The sequence below is a fragment of the Vidua chalybeata genome, chromosome 11, assembly GCF_026979565.1.
Source record: "Vidua chalybeata isolate OUT-0048 chromosome 11, bVidCha1 merged haplotype, whole genome shotgun sequence".
Taxonomy (NCBI): domain Eukaryota; kingdom Metazoa; phylum Chordata; class Aves; order Passeriformes; family Viduidae; genus Vidua; species Vidua chalybeata.
The window spans coordinates 19,518,409-19,534,649 of record NC_071540.1 but is presented as its reverse complement, the minus strand read 5'-3'; the positions used below and the strand labels follow the sequence as shown (position 1 = coordinate 19,534,649).

General features: G+C 52.0%; 1 protein-coding gene across 2 annotated transcripts in view; it reads left to right on the top strand.

Annotated features, from left to right (window-relative positions):
• The window catches only part of SLC7A5 (solute carrier family 7 member 5), a 32,852-nt gene that overhangs the window by 10,109 nt on the left and 6,502 nt on the right, over window positions 1-16,241 (top strand). For both annotated transcript variants that reach the window (XR_008432909.1, XM_053953279.1), the window contains exons 2-9: window positions 1,468-1,593; window positions 9,392-9,497; window positions 9,875-9,919; window positions 11,352-11,475; window positions 12,575-12,678; window positions 13,279-13,375; window positions 13,812-13,961; window positions 14,764-14,941. Coding sequence is in view for 1 of the 2 variants with exons in the window: in XM_053953279.1 (XP_053809254.1) it covers window positions 1,468-1,593; window positions 9,392-9,497; window positions 9,875-9,919; window positions 11,352-11,475; window positions 12,575-12,678; window positions 13,279-13,375; window positions 13,812-13,961; window positions 14,764-14,941 (930 nt within the window). In the remaining variant the exon portion in view is untranslated. The remainder of the gene's footprint in view (window positions 1-1,467; window positions 1,594-9,391; window positions 9,498-9,874; window positions 9,920-11,351; window positions 11,476-12,574; window positions 12,679-13,278; window positions 13,376-13,811; window positions 13,962-14,763; window positions 14,942-16,241) is intronic.

Here is a 16,241-nt window from a genome sequence, read left to right as displayed (position 1 = left end):
GGGTTGGATCATGTGCTTTCCTTCCTGACACACGCAGCTCTCACTTCTCCACACTTGAGGTGCTCCTGTGTTGGAATGGCAGCAGATCCTGGAGATGGGAGGGTGGGGGAAGGAGCCAATGATCCTGGAAGCCACTGGATCCTGGGACACTGGCACAGGCTGCCCCTGGATCCCTGGCAGTGCCCAAGGCCAGCTTGAATGGAGCTTGGGGCACCCTGGGGTAGTGGAAGGTGTCTCTGCCCTTGGCAGGGGTGGGACTGGATCTGTGAGGTGCTTTCAAGCCCACCCACTCTGGGATCAGCTCTGGGCTCTAAAGTGGGTGCACAGCTCCAGCTCACGCCCTCAGGAGAGGGACTGGGATGTTTTGGGGAGCAGCTGCTTGGCTCTGATCAAGAGCTGCTGTGAAAAGGAGCTGCAGGCTCTGGGAAGGAGCTTTTGCACGAGGGCAGAGGGAGCTGGGGAAGGATCCTGCAGGGAAAAGCCTCCATCTCCAGGAGGAGATCTGGGGATCTGCTCCTCCCTGAGCTGCTGGTGAGTGCTCAGCCAGGGGACAGCAAGGGATCACTGGGCTGGAGGGAGGGCATGCAGCATGTGGGCACTGTCACCCTCAGTGTGACATCTGCCTGTGTCCATAACAAGCAGCAGGCTCTGGGGAGGGAGCAGGGCACCAAAATAGTCAATGATTTGTGAGGGCAGCAAAGCTCTGCCATTATTTGCTCTGCAGCAGGTGAAGCCCAGCCAGAAGCAGAGGCTTTAATCAAGGCCTGGGTCAGGCTGTGCCCTTCCTGGCAGGAATGTCACGCTGGCAGGAGTGGGATACAGAGGAGCTGGGGGGGAATGTGGCAAAAAAAGGTTGGAAGTAAACCCCAGTAGTTGCATTAACCACAGGGCAACTGGTGGGCAGCAGGAGCTTCTTAGCAAGCAAATACTGCTGGAGGGGGCTGCAGTCAGTCCTTTTATTTACAAGCCCTCAGGAGAGTTTTCCAATGGAAAAAGTGGCAGTGCCACTTTTGGAGCATGGAGCAGTGCCATTCCATGTCCCAAGGACCACAGGCATTGTTCAAAGCACGTGCTGCCAAAGTAAAGGGTGCAACTGAGGAGTGTGAGGCTGCAGAGCTCTCAGTGAGTTTCTCTTCTGGGAAGAGGATCTGGTTGTTTGTTTTAGCAGAAGGGAATCACTCACTGGTTTGGGTTGGAAGGACCTTGGAGAACATCTCAGTCCATCCCCTGCCATGGCAGGGACACCTTCCACTGTCCCAGAGTGCTCCAGCTCCCATCCAAGCTGGCCTTGGGCACTGCCAGGGATCCAGGGGCAGCCACAGCTTCTCTGGGCACCCTGTGCCAGGGCCTGCCCACCCTCACAGGGAGGAATTCCTTCCATAAATCCCACCTAAAGATTCCTTGTGATTTTTGGTGCATGTGGCGTGTCTCCCTGCGTGCTGACCTTGTCCCTGTGTGTCCCCTCAGTGCTGCTGACAGCTGTGAACTGCTACAGTGTCAAAGCTGCCACCCGTGTGCAGGACGCCTTTGCTGCGGCCAAGCTGCTGGCGCTGGCTCTCATCATCATCCTGGGCTTCGTGCAGCTGGCTAAGGGTGAGTTCTGTTCCTTGTTCTCCTCCTGGGGCTGTGCAGGTAAAGCAGGATGAGGAGCAAAGCCCAGGAGTCCAACCCCAGGGCTTCCAGAGCTTCACAAACCTCCCCGTTCTCTCAGGTGCTTGGGGGATGTTTCCAGCTTTGCCAAAGGCTGGGGGTTTGTATTTTATTTGTGGGATTTTATGTTTTATGTCACTGCCAGCCTTGATTTCATGCTCCTGAAACCACTTACAGTCTTTCCCACTTACACAGAGACTGTGGCTTCTCCCTTTGGGATTGCAGGGAGTGAAAATGTTGGTGCTGCTGCACTGGGAAATCTCTTTGTAACATTTTGCTCGCAGAGAATTATCTGCATGTGCAAACCACTCCCAGTCATGTTAATCCTTCCACAAACCCCCCTGCACGTTTCCCTTCATCGTGTTCCAGGTGTGCAGTGGCTCAGGCCAGCTCTGGGTCACCCGGGGACACAGAGCCCATGAGGAACAGAGATTGGAGCTCTCAGCTGGCACTGGCACCTGGAAAAGGAGACAAAAATAGGAAGATAAAGCAGATTTTCTGGTGGTTCTGCTGGTTTGCTTCATGCACCCATAAAATCCTCTCAAAGCAGGGAGATGGTTTGTTCCAAACCCATCTGGGTTTGTTCCAAACCTGGTTAACTCACAGTTAAACCAAAGTGTGGCTTTTTGGTGCAAATTGTGTGGGAATAAAGGTGTCCTGGGGAACAGTCCTGTCCTTGTTTGCAAAAAGGGGATAAAATCTCCAGGGAATCGTGTCCCTGCACAGGGGTGTGTCTGTGTGTGCCCGTGGCTCTCTAATTCCTGTCTCAGCTCTGGGAGCCAGTGCTGTCTTTGCAGAATTTCTTGCTTTGTCAGAGGTTTTATTTTCTTCCAGCTCAGTGCAGACACTCAACAGGGACATTGTTTGAGGCTTATCACAAAACACAGCTCCTCCCTCTGCCCAGCTCCCCAGCCTGCTCTGCTGGACCTTCTGATTCCCTCCCAGGAGGAAAAGGATAAATCTCTTTTAGTTGGTTAACATTTTACCATGAAGATTTTTACAACTGGGCTTTGTTTGCAGATAGAATCTTAATTTGCATCTTCAGAATGTGCTGTTCTTTTGGCCTTTTTGGGGAGGCTGAGCCACTTTCTGCCCTGCTTCCTCAGGTGGAAGTCCATGAGATTTCCCTTGTTTTCTGTCTGTAACCTAGAAGGGATTTCTGTCCTGTTAAATAAACCCCCCTTCCCCTCCTGTGTCCCAGGAGTTGTTTAACTTCCTTTAAAGTTTGTTGCAGTTTCAGGTGGTTGTGGCTGTGCAGACCTTGCGGGGCAGAGAATTCCATAATTTATTTTCCTGCTGATCCACCTGGCAGGGAGATCAAAAGCAATTCCTGGACAGTGACACCTGTAAGCAAAGACTTTTCTCCCTGTCTGAGCAGCCAACCCTCAAACCAGACTGGATCAGGGTGGGATCCTTGGGGTGAAATTCCCAATTTGTCCCAGGTGACCATTCCTGCTTGTCCAGAATCCCACAGATGGGATTCTGCCTGGCCTCCATCATGGATTTTATTAATCTCCTTAGGGAACTTCCAAGCTCTCTGCTAAGTCCTCAAGAATGTGCAAGCTCCTTTCCTGTCCCTTCCTCAGCTCTCACCTGCAGTTTGCACCTTGCTCCATTTTCCTTTCAATCATTCCAGGTCACTCTGTGCTTTTAGCAGGGATACAGCAAGAAATTGTCTTTTATCTTCATTTTCTTATTAAAAAAAAACCACCAAAATTCTCATTTTCAGTGACAATGGGAGAGCACTGCCCCGTCCTCCAGCTTTGTTCCACACAGAGCCACATTTCCACACCCCGTGCCCATTCCAGTGTTGGTTTTTTTGGACAAAGAGGACTCTTCCCACCAGCAGCTGGGTGACCCCATCCAAGCTGGCAGCAGTTTTGGGGTGAGATCTGCACCCAGCTGGTTTTCAGGGGGAATGGGGTTGTGTATTCCCAGGATGTTCTGGACAATGAACTGGTTTTACTGGTTCCTGTCCCACTGCTGGTTTGTGTTCTCAGTATCCATAAACAGCCCAGAGGAGCAACAACACCACATTTTTTTGCTCAAATGTGGAAATTTCTGTGATTTCACAGAAATCTCTCTGCATCAACCTCCCACCTTCAGCTTCTGGGTTTTTCTGTCCTCTCCTTGGCTCTTTTCCTGGTTTGCAGAAGAGGCTCTCAAGGACAAAGGGCTCTGTGGCAGTTTTGCCCACAAAAGAACATTTCCCTGTCAGCAGCTGTTTCCCATCACTCCTTCCCTGCCCTTCCCAAAGGAGGAGGCTGGAAGTTGGTTTCCTACTCAGCCTTTCAAGTGCTTGGAGGTTGACTCAGTGGAACTTGAGCTGCTTGCGATGAAATTATTTTATTAATCCAAGAATGAAACTTCTAAAAGCCTTTTTGGGACTGGAAGTGTGTGGTTTGAAAAGTCCTGGATTTGGGTATTGGTTTGTAAAATCTTGTGTATGGCCCCCAGGTTATAGCCTGTAAATAATAGAAATAAATTAATTAAACTTAAATAAATAATAAATAACTTATTTAAATAGCTTACTTATAGAAATAACTTATTTAAATAATCGAAATAATTCAAAACATAGAGAGGATCAGAGTTTTTTCCCTCCAGTATTATGAAAACAAGATTTATTTTGGTTCTCTTATTTTACCAGCTCTCTCAATTTATTTTCTGTCCAGCTGGGTATTTTTTGGCCATATTCCTCAGCTGAGGGGTGGGATGTCTGAGGCTGGATCATGGAGAAGGTTTGGACAGCAGCTTTGAGGGATATTTTTGCCCTGGATGTGACACAGAGGTTTGTGGTTTTGTCCTGTCCATACCCACACCTTAAAACTTCCTTTAAAAACTGACTGAGGTGTGAAATTGTAAAAAAAAATCTGGGTATTTCTTAAGGACACCCTTGTGCTTTTTACAGTTGAGGAAGTTCAGGAAAGGTTTTGATGTCAAAAAGCTAGAAATGAACATATCACAGACATGTTTGACATCTATTTTTTTTCCTGTGGATGATGCCTCAGGGTTTCTGGAATGTTTCTGTGCCCTCAGGCAGCTGGAGCAGGGATGCAGCTCCAGCCCTTGCTGTGATCTCTCACCAGCAGCTCTGCTTAAAAACCTGGAATTGGGCCTTTGGGACTTAAAGAAATAGAATTTAACACTGATTTTATTGAATTGCTTTTATTGGATTTATTGTCCCTTTATTTATTGTCCCTTTTCTTTATCCTGGCTGTAAAATTCCTGGTCTGTGGTGCCTCCAGGAGCTGTTTGGTGGCAGCAGCATTTTTCTCCCTGCCTCCCTTCCTTGGGCTGTCAGGGATGCAGAGCTGCATCTGCCAGAGCAGCACGGGGTCAGTTAAGGACAGAGCAGGCAGGTTTAACTCCAGAGCAGAGCTTAGGCTGGGCAGGAGATTTGGGTTTAATTTGCACTTTTTTGTTGTTGTTTTCCTTGTTTTTTTGGTTTTGGTGTTTTTTTTTTTTTTTTTTTTTTTGTTTGTTTTTTTTTTTTTTTTGTTGTTGTTGTTTTTTGGTTGTTTTTTTTTTTTTTTTTAGGCTTTTTTTTTTTTTTTGGAGGTTTTTGTTTGTTTGTTTTAGCTTTTTGTTTTTTGTAGAATAATGGAATAATTTTGTGGGGAGGGAACCCCAAAGCTCCTCCAGTCCCATCCCTGCCATGGACAGGGACACCTTCCCCTGTCCCAGGGTGCTCCAAGCCTGGGAGGAAAGGAAGAGAGACTCAATTTTCCTTCCCTCTCTCTCAATCACGGGATTCTTCACCCAAAAAAAAAAAAAAAGGCAGGGAAAAAAACGTGGACTGGGAACTACCAAAATAACCCCCAGGGAGAAATACAGAGGCCAAAGGCATGTTTTGTAGCAAAAGGGATTTGATAAATGAAAGCAGCACCCAGATGTCTCAACCCCACAGTGCCAGACATCTCCTTGCACCTGCAATACTAAAAATGGCATTTTAAGAGCCAAGCTCTGCTCGCTGAAGGTCTGAATCATCCTTCTGGTACTTTCAGAACCCTCCTAGCAGAGTTCTGGATTTCCAGCCACAACATCACATTTAAACAGCTTTTTCCAGACAATACTGGGGTGGGGGTGGCAGAGCTGGCTGGGGTTGTGCCCTGGGACAGAGCCTGGAGAGGTGCCCAGAGCAGCTGGGGCTGTCCCTGGATCCCTGGCAGTGCCCAAGGCCAGGATGGAGCTTGGAGCAGCCTGGGCTGGTGGAAGGTGTCCCTGCAATGGCAGGGGTGGGATGTGAGGAACTTTGAGGTCCCTTCCCACCCAAAGCAGTCTGGAATTCTGTGGGCAGCCAAGGCTCCTGGCACAGGGCTGGAGCGGTGACAGGAGCCTGGAGCCCACCCGGGATCCTCCCTGGAGCCAAAGCCGATGGATAGGGAACATCCTGAGGGAGCAGGAGGGTGGGACAGGGACAGCACTCCCTGCTGCTGCTGTCCCCTGGCATCCCGAACGCCACCGTGCTTGGAGCCTTGCAGGGAGGCTCCTTCCTCATCCTCCCTGGCCGCAGGGACAGCTGCCACACCGTGCCCCTCTAAATCACAGCAGCCTCCTGCTGCAGATTAATCCAGTTAATCAGATTAATCAGGTGGCAAACGCTTCTTTTCCTGACTCAGTTCCCTGAATTGTCCCTGTTTTTCCTCCTCCTGTGGGGCTCTGGGTACAGACACCCCGTGCTGAGGGCCCCCTCTCCCCATGGCCGTGTTCCCTCTCCTCGCTGTTGGGGCAAGTTGAAAATATTTAATTATCCTGCAATGCTTTGTGCAGGAGAAGATTGCTGTGCTATTAAAACCAGACTAGACATGACTGGGGAGCAAATGAACATTTTTGAAGGAAGGGCCCGGGCACGCAGCGCCTCAGCCGGGCCCTCCCTCAGCCCTCCCGCGGCAGGGCCCCGGCTGACCCGGCACAATTACCGCGGTCTTGGCAGCTGGAGGAGCCGCAAATGGGCTTTGTGTCACAGCTCGTTACCTTAATTTGGTTAATTGTAGAGCAGAGTGCGGTGGAACAGCCGGTTCAAACCAGGCTCGGGCTCTCCGGGGTGCCGGGCATGAGCAGGGCAGTGCCTGGAGCCCGGGATGAGCTGGGGATGCCCCGAGGCCGTGCTTGGCAGCCTCACCTGCACATTTGTAACCCTTGATTTCAGGCAGATCCAAAAGCCTGGGGCTGGAATTGTCGAGGCTTGAAGGATGGAGTGCCTGGGAGCTTGTGGAGATGGTGCAGCACAGCCGCTCTCCCTGCTCCCCCAGCACACTCCGGCCTGCCTGACTAGGTGGGGTTGGATCAAAGGGCCAAATTAGGATCAAACCGAAATAATTTCGGGATTTTTCGGCAGGGCTTGTTGAGGGGATGAGGGGTAAGTGGTTTAGATTAGACACAAGGAAGAATTCTTTTATGCTGTGGATGCTGAGATACAGGCACTCCTCTGGTTATTTGATTGTGTCCTGACACGTTGCTAAATCCATTTGACCCTGGGGCACAGAAATGGGAAATTTAACAACTCACTGGGAGGTTTTGGGGAGCTCCAGCTCTCCAAAGGTGAGGTGGGAAGGGCAGTGAGGTGTTGGCCGCCTCAGGAGAAGGAACATTTGGCCTGAGGGGGTTTTGCCTGTGACAGACAAGGAGGATTTTGGAAAGGCTGGTGTCCAGCTGTGGACAAGAAATGGAGTGGTGCTCGTGCTGCTCCCAGATGGGAGCATCCTCCTGGGTGGTGAAGGTGATGGTCCATGGCTCAGGTGGGAACATGGAGAGCCTGAAACCCTGGAGAAGAGATATCCTGAAGGGTGTCTGAAATGCTGGAGAGCCTCCTGCTCTCCCAGTCCATCCATGTGCTGTTGCAGTAGCTAATTGCAGGCACTGTGAATAAAATGTGTCTCTTATTCCCATAACAAAAGGCCTGGAAAGAACCAGACTGGTAATTATTCAGGAAGGGCAGAAAATGAGGTAGGGAAAGCTGAGCCTGAGGGATGCAGGGGATCACATTCCACTCCTCCTGCTCAGCCCTTTGATTCACCTGGGCGAAATTGGGATTCTGTGCAGAACCTGCAAGGCAGGAATTGAGGTTAAACTCAGCCTTTTATCAGTCTCTGCGTTTCCTGGCTCTCCTGTTGCACTCAGATTTGTTTTTAAAAAAGGATTGGTGCATTTTGCTGAGGAGGATCAAATACATCCAGCACATCCCAAGGGAGATGCAGGGAAGACCTGGTGCAAGGAGCTGCTTGGAAAGAGGTGACTCCAGCAGAGAACAGCTGGGATTGGGATCTGGGCAGGAGGAGCCTTGCACACCTTGGGTTTCCCACTCTGGGTGGGTTCCCAGGCTGTGGATGAGCAGCTCACACCCACAGCATCTCCCTGCACATTCCCAGCCAGGGAAAGGCAGAGGGATGCTGCTTCTCTGGGGAGCAGAGAGCATTTCCCATGCTGTGACAAGGAATGTCTTTCTACCCTGGTCAGGATTCAGCAGGAGGGAGAAAGGAGAAGGGAGCAATGCCCAGCGTGGAAAGGATCAGGAGCTGGAGGGTCAGGGAAGGAGGAGGAAAGAGGAGATGGAGCTCTCCCCCCACACGGGGCAGCTCCACCTCACTGGCAGAGCTTTGGAGCAGCCCAATCAATGACAGATGCTCCAGGATGGTGCTGCAGGAAAGAATCCTTCTTCCCCAGCACTGGGAAGATGAGTGGGAGTTGTTCCAGGGCCACGTTTGTCACCCAGCCTCTGCAGCAGCGGCACTGGGGAGGGAGAATTTCCAGTGAGGTGGGATGAGAGGCCACCCAGAGGGAAAATTCCTGGTGTTGGAGCATCCCTGAGCTTTTCCAGCAGCACCTCCTGGGTGCCCAGTGCCGAGGGATGAAGGGTTAAGCTGCAGGCCCTGCTGACTGCCTTGTGATGTAGTTGCTGGGGGATCAGGAGAGCTCTGTGCCCTAAGAGCAATCACATGGGCTCCCCCAGGGTGCAGAGGTGCCCCTCTGGATCCCACCACGTTCCCTGCACTCCGTCTGGGAGCATGGCTCTGCCATCCCTGTCCCACAGCCAGCCCCTCCATCAAAGACAGGGAACAAAACAACTGCAGAGCATTTGAAAGCAAAATAAATAAACCTGGGGCTGCTCGGGGAGAGCTGGGACCAGAGGCACAATCAAATCTTCTATTTCTGGCGTTTTCTTTCAAAAGCTGATCCACAACAGGAACTTTTGATCATCAGGCCCTAAAGAAGGTGACTTCTGATATCCAAACCCCCAGAACCTGACTTCCCTCAATCAAAGGGATTGCCACAGGCCTCTGCTTTATCAGGTGGCTGGTGGGACTGGAGGAAATCCTGGGTTTCTGGGGGTTTGGGTGGCTGGTGGAAGTGCAGGAAATCCTGGGGCTTTATCGAAGGCCAGCAGCCTGGAGTTGAGAGGACAATGTGACAATCTCTGTTTGCAAAGCATCTTCCAGCAGGAAGGTCCCCAGGATGTCTCTGGGACATCACCTTGGCGACAGCACGTCGCAGCGTGAGAAAGTTTGGAGGAGTCAGTCCTTGCTTGAGATGAGTTTTTGGGGGTCATCATTTGGGGCTGAACCCAGCTGGATTGATCCTTAGAAAACTGGAGGGAAAAGGTGCCCGTGCTCAGCATAACCCAAAAAGCAGCAGGGTGATAATTACAATAATTTCATCCTAAGAGCAGCTCTTGCCTCCAGGTTTCTCTGGAGGTCTTTGGGGTTCAGAGCCCGTGGCACTGAGCGGGGTTTGTGTCCTGCAGGTGATGTGGAAAACCTGACCCCTGAGAAATCCTTCGAGGGCACCAAGGTGGGCGTTGGGAACATCGTGCTGGCTCTGTACAGCGGCCTCTTTGCCTATGGAGGATGGTAAGGCACAGCCCTGTCTCCCTTCCCACACTGAGCTCAATTCCAGCTCCAATTCCAAACTGAAGCTCCTGCAGGGCTCCTTTGTCAGTCCTCTGAGCACCTGCTGCTGCATTTGCTGTGAAAAGAGGCCACTTGTAGCCATCCTCATCATGGAATGATTTGGGTTGGGAGGGATCTTCAAGATCATCCAATGGGCAGGGACACCTCCCACCACGCCAGGCTGCTCCAAGCCCTGTCCAGCATGGCCTTGGATATCAACCATCCTAAGTTCTCCCACAGGATCAGTGCCTGTGCCCCTCCTGGAATCCCTGTGCAGATGAGTTAAACTGGAGGGGTTTATTTAACCAGAATTAACCCCTGTCCTTTTGAAATTACAGGAATTACTTGAATTTTGTGACAGAAGAGATGATAAATCCCTACAGGTAGGTGTGAGTCCTGGCATGACTTCCCTGGGGGAAAAGCAGCTGTTTTGGGGAAGCCTCTTCCTCGTGTGTTTAACAGAGGAGGAAGCCAAGGTCTTCATCTGGAAAAAGAGAAAACAAGATGAATTAATGACCTTCTACCTCCTGGAATCAGGGAAAGGGAGCAATAATCCCTGCAGGAGCAGGGCTGTTGTTTTCCCTGCTCTCCCGTGCCATGTTATCAGCGCTGGGAGAAATCTCTGCTTCCTTGGCCTGACACCTCTGTGAGTTATGGGCCAGGAAAGAGCACTCAGGGCTTTATTGCTGCCTTGGTTCAACTCCCACTGAGCATTTTGCTGCTGTCCATGTGTTTGTGCTGCTCTCCATGTGTTTGTCCCGTGCTCTTCCCATCCTGTTGAGCAAGAGCTGCTTCCTGCTCTGCCCGTGCCTCTCGGGGTTATCTGGGGCCCTCAGCAGAGCAGGACAGTGCTGAGAAATCCCTTCTGCTCCTGGGAAGGTGCCTGGGAGCTGCTGGGAGCTGAGACTCGGGGGCACTTGTGCAAGAGCCCATCCTGGCTGACCCTGGGTGTGCTTTGGTCCTGCTGGGAAGCAGAGGGCTGGATCCGCCCCTTCCCAGAGAAACAGCAAAAGGGGGGCTGCATTTTGCAATTATTTTCATGTCTGCTGGATGCAGTTGTGGTATTTGACTCTGCTCCTGCAGCTTGGAGCTCTGCTGGAGCAATTAGAGTGGCACCAAGCAGGGTTTCCTTTTGCACTTTCCCTTCACAAATGAAATTAAACTGTTGGGAAAGGCAAATTTGTACCAACACAGGCTGTTCACAGACCCACTTAGGCTGTGCCTGAACTCTTTTCTTTGAGTTCCCTCAGTCCACACAGCTGAGTTTAGGTAGAGCCTAAAACTGCCCAGTGCATCCCTGAGATTCCATCTCCCCCAGGAATCCCCCCAGCACAAGGGAGCTCCTTTGCCCAGAGAGAATCCTTGTGCTGGTGCCACTGGGTATTTTTAATTAAAGATCTTGGATTCCTGCTTGCCAGGCAGCCAGGGCCTCTCCATGCAAAAAATCCTTTCTGCCATCATCCTTCCCTCTCCATCTGCAGCCTCCAGGCTGTTCAGGGCCCACTCAGTCCTTGAGGCTGGAGAAGAAAGACCTTTAAGGCTGTGAACCAGCACCATGTTCACCACTTAACCATGGCCTCAAGTGCCACATCCACGTGTTTTTTGAGGGATGGGGAGTCCCCCATTCCTTGGGCAGCCTGTTCCCTTGTGGATATCCCCTGTCCCATGGGAGCAGTGTGTGCCTGGGACACTGCACACCAGGAAAGCCAGAGAACAGCGTGGCTCAAAGCCAGCGAGCACGGGAGGGCGGCGATCCCTGGGATCAGCAGCTCCCTCCTGCGAGCTGCTCCAGGACAATGGATGTTTTTTTCCTAGAAACCTGCCCCTGGCTATCATCATCTCCCTGCCTGTTGTCACGCTGGTGTATGTGCTGACCAACTTGGCTTACTTCACCACGCTGAGCACCGAGCAGATGCTGACGTCCGAGGCTGTGGCCGTGGTAAGATCCCGCTGCTCCAGCCTGACTCATCCCAGGGCAGGTGAAATCAGCCTTGGAATCACTGCTGACATCTCCTGCTTTGTTCCAGGCTGGTCAGGGCTGCTTGCAGAAACCCTGATGTTGAGCAGGGAAGAACAGCGTGATCCCGAGGGGATTATCCTGGGCAGCAGTGAGGGTGGCACTCAGTGCTGCAGCTTCATTCATGCTGGCCTTGTGACTGCCCATCAGTTACCAGAGCTTGTTATTTATTGGGAAAGGTCACTCAACCAACACTGAACTGGATTGTTCTCTCTCAGTGTCTTCCTTGTTTTAATTAAGAGAGAAAAATAATACTTCTATTAGTTAAAATGCCAGTGTGGTCAGGAACCCTGATGGCTTCAGAAAGGAGCAGACCTTGCAGACTGAGCCTGACCAGGATTGTTCAGGGCTTCAGGGGGAATCTCCCAGCCCGGGATGAGCTGAGCCCCTCAGGTGACACCGCTCCATCCTTTGGCTTGGGACCGAGGCCCTGCTCCAGCCACAGCCTGTGCTGCAGGGAATCCTGGAGTGGTTTTGGGTGGGAAGGGACTGAAAGCTCATCCCATCCCACCCCCTGCCATAGGCAGGGACACCTCCCACTGTCCCAGGTTCTCCAAGCCCTGTCCAGCCTGGCCTGGAACAGCAGAGGCTGGAAATGGATCCCGTATTGCTGGTGCAAACCCGCAGTGGAGCAGCACAGGCTCAGCCTGCGACAAAAAGCTGCAGGGCCAGGTCCCTGCGTGTCCCCAGGGCTGGGTCCCAGCTCCTGACTCAGCACTTGGCAGGAGCTGCTGTCTGAGTTTCCTCACAGTTTCCATTTGGTCTTGAACTTTCCGATAGCTGGTGGATAAATGTCGTGTCCTGGCCCCGAGGGAAGGGCTGGCTGCTGATGTATTTTAGCAATTCCACAATCTGCTTTTTCAGGAAAGGGGAGCAGCACATGGGAATATGGGAAACTCCATCACAGCTTCAGCACTGAGCTGTGGCATTTGTTGAGATTTCTCCAAATACTCTTTGTAGGCAGCTCTGAGTTTTTTGGGAGACTGTGAGTGTGAAATGTCTCTTGTTGTCCCCCATTTAGGATTTTGGGAACTACCACCTCGGTGTCATGTCCTGGATCATCCCTGTCTTTGTTGGGCTCTCGTGCTTTGGGTCTGTCAATGGATCTCTTTTCACTTCTTCCCGGTAGGTTCCTTGCTCAATCCTGTGGGTTTTGTTTACAGGCTGTGCTCAGTTCCTCACCCTTTGGAGTTCTCCTCCAGAGAGTGGCTGTGGGCAGACACAAAGTCTGGAGGGCCTGGAGGCCAAGTGGGGAATGCAGGAAGACAAAGTCAGACTTTAAACCAGATTAAAGGCAACCTTTCATGGTGTCAATCTTCTGTTCTTCAGGCAAAGTCCTGGTGAGGTCAATAAACAGAACCAGACCCAGGCTCAGGGCTCGAGGCTGCTGAGAAAGTGGCTTTCATGAGAAGCAGAAAGTTGAGAAACTGCAGGGATGAGAATCCCTTGGGAAGGGGTGAAACGCTGGGCAGAGGCAGGACTGACATGGTTCCGGCTCTGACACATCCCTGGGTTGCCTGAGGAGTCACTTAATTGCTGTCCCTGGAGAGCAGGATAGAAATCCATCCTTCCTGCATTCCTCGGCCATGTCCAGCCTCCCTGGTGAGCAGGGACTGGTGTTGCAGATCTGCCTCGGGGCCAGGCTGGCCCCACTTGTTCTGTGCTGAACACAGAGCCCTGCAGGGCTGTGACTGGACTGTGTCCCCTCTCTGTGTCCCCTCCCAGGCTGTTCTTCGTGGGATCCCGAGAGGGGCACCTGCCTTCCATCCTGTCCATGATCCACCCCCGGCTGCTCACCCCCGTCCCGTCCCTCGTGTTCACGGTGAGCCCTGGGGCCGGGCTGGGGGATGGATCAGGGCTGGGATCCCACTGGAATGGAGCCACAGCCATTCCTGCATGTCCCCACAGGACATGGACCCTTCCCATCATGTCCTCATTGTCCACTTCTGTCTTGAATTCTTCCCATCCCTGGAAGTGTCCAAGGCCAGGCTGGACAAGGCCTGGAGGAAGCTGGGTTAGGGGAAGGTGTCCCTGCCCATGGACTAGAGGTCCTTTAAGCTTTGAGGTCCTTCCAACCCAAACCATTCCATGATCCTATGAAATGGTTCCAGTCACCAACTGAAAATAACTTAAATAAGTAAAAAATAGTCAGTGTGATCCCTTCCCTGGCAGGTATTTCCCCTGAATACCCCGTTTAGTGTTGTAACATAGGTGGTTTTGCCTGCTCCCTTTCCTAATGGCCTTTTCTCTGAATTCAGTGTGTCATGACCCTGCTCTATGCCTTCTCCAACAACATCTTCTCAGTCATCAACTTCTTCAGCTTCTTCAACTGGCTGTGTGTGGCCCTGGCCATCATCGGGATGATGTGGCTGCGCTACAAGAAGCCAGAGCTGGAGAGGCCCATCAAGGTGAGAGCAGGGTGGGCACTGCCAGGGGACCCCTCCCCAGCACCAGGGGAGGCTCAGCTGCTGGTCCTGCAAGGAGAAGGGGCTGGGACTGCAGGGCAATGTTGTGTTGTAGCCAAAGGAGGTGTCCCTGCTGCTGAATCCATGCAGGAGTGCAAAGAGCTGCCTTGGGGACAGCACAGTGAGGGAGCTCTGGGTGACAGGGACAGGGCTTGTGGTGGGATTACTCTCCATGAGTCCCGGGCTGTGGCTCTCAGTGTAACACTCTGTACCCCTGTGGAATTCCCCTAAAATAGTTTTCTGCTAAAGCAGCCAGCCTGTGCCAAGCTCTGTCCCCGGTGTCCTTGGCCAGCTTGGCAGCCCCATGTCCCGTCTGGGGGGAGGCCAAGATCTTGTCAGCCCCCGGTGCCTCTCCCCCAAAAGCTGTTTTTCCCTCATGCCATGGCACACTCGGGTCTGTGCCAGGCAGCAGCACCCACGGGGAAACAAACCCACGGGTGACTTCCCAAAGGGAATCTTTGCTGGCTCTTCCCTTAGGTTTTGGGGTTTTCTTCTCAAAGCTGGGCTGCTCTGGTGGGTGCCCTGCCTGGAGTCCCCTGGAAAACAGCCCCAGCTTGTGCCTCTGCTGGCTGTGATGTTTGGTGCTGATGATTTGGATTTGGAATTATGGAACTGAGGTCCAAAAAGGTGCTGAGAAAGGCTCTTGGCCATGGGGGAACAATAGTTCTGTCCCTCCCAGGCTGGATGAACTCCTGGAAAGCCTCTCCTGGCACATCTCCTAAGCTGTCCCTTGCTCCCTGCTCAGGTGAACATCTGCCTGCCCATCTTCTTCATCCTGGCCTGCCTGTTCCTCATCGCCGTTTCCTTCTGGATGACGCCCAAGGAGTGCGGGATCGGCTTTGCCATCATCCTCAGTGGGATCCCCATTTACTTCTTCGGGGTCTGGTGGCAAAACAAGCCCAAGTGGGTTCTCCAAGGCATCTGTGAGTATCTCCAGGGAGGAGCAGCTTTGGCTCCCAAAAAGTTTCCCAGTGCTGTGCTGCAGGGCTGGCTCTCCTCCCTCTGGAGGAGCTTCCAGAATCCTGGCTCTGCTCCATTCTTCTTTCATGGGAACAAGTTTATCCTGATGATTGCCATGTGTGCCAGGCATCCAAAATGCATCCTGATGTGCAATAATGGCAAAGTCTGGGACCAATACCATGGTTTTGGGGGGGTTTTAATCCTGGCAAAGAGGTTGTTAGCAGAGCAGAATTCTCTGCTCCTGGTAAAGCCTAGGGCCAAGCCTTTGCTCAGCAAAGAAACCCTTCCCAGTGGTGTAGGAAGGATTGAGCACAGCTGGCCTCAGTTTGACAGCTGAAAATCCACAATTAGTCCCAGCCCATGGCTTGGGCAGTGCTGGCATTTGGGATCCAGGCAAAGCTTTCCTTGGCATCCCCTCTGTGCAGCGGAGCAGAGGGAAGGGAAGCTCTCCTGGATGTTTTCTCTCAGGTTTATTTTTAAGGTATCTGCTCCAAGGTTTTCCACCAGCTGCCACAAGGCCAGGGTGTGTTTGGAGGGATGGAGAGGCTGTGCTTGGCACATGGAGCCTCAACAACTGAGCCCAGAAAGTCAATCCCTGCTGCTGCCCGAGTAACTGAGCTCAGCAGCTGCCTCCCCGCTCTCCTGCAAGGGGCTGACCTAGAAAAGCAGGCAAGGAGAAGTGCCCAGCCTTAGCTGCATGTTTCATGAGGAAGAAAAAAGCTTTCAGCAGCACTCAGCACTTGTTCTTCTTCTTTTCCCCCCATCTCTCTCTCTGTCCCTCTGTCCCACACTCACTTTTTTACCCTGGATATTAGGCTCAGTTCCTGGAAAAGCCATTTTTGCAGTGCCTGGGTGGTAAATTACCATATTCATCGTTTTCCTCCACCAAAGGATTGTGAGGAGAATATTGAAAATATTCTGGGAACAGACAGTGATAGTTCTGCAAATGTCCAGTGAGAAACACAGGAACTTTAAATGTGATTTATGGATATATTGCAGGTAATTGGATCACCTCCAACTGGTCTGAGTCTCACTTGGTTGTGCTTAGATGAGTTTTGCCATGCAGGAATAGTTTGTGATCTCCAACCACAGCAGAGCAGCAGGGAGCAGAGGAGCATTTGGATGGGTGGGATAATAAAATTACTCCAGTTTAGCACCTTTTCCTGGGAAATCTACACCTGGAATGGTCCCTTTGGTCCCACCTGCCCTGGGCCAGGCAGTGGCCTCTGCCCTGTGTGCAGGACAGGGGGCTTTGGGTGGGCT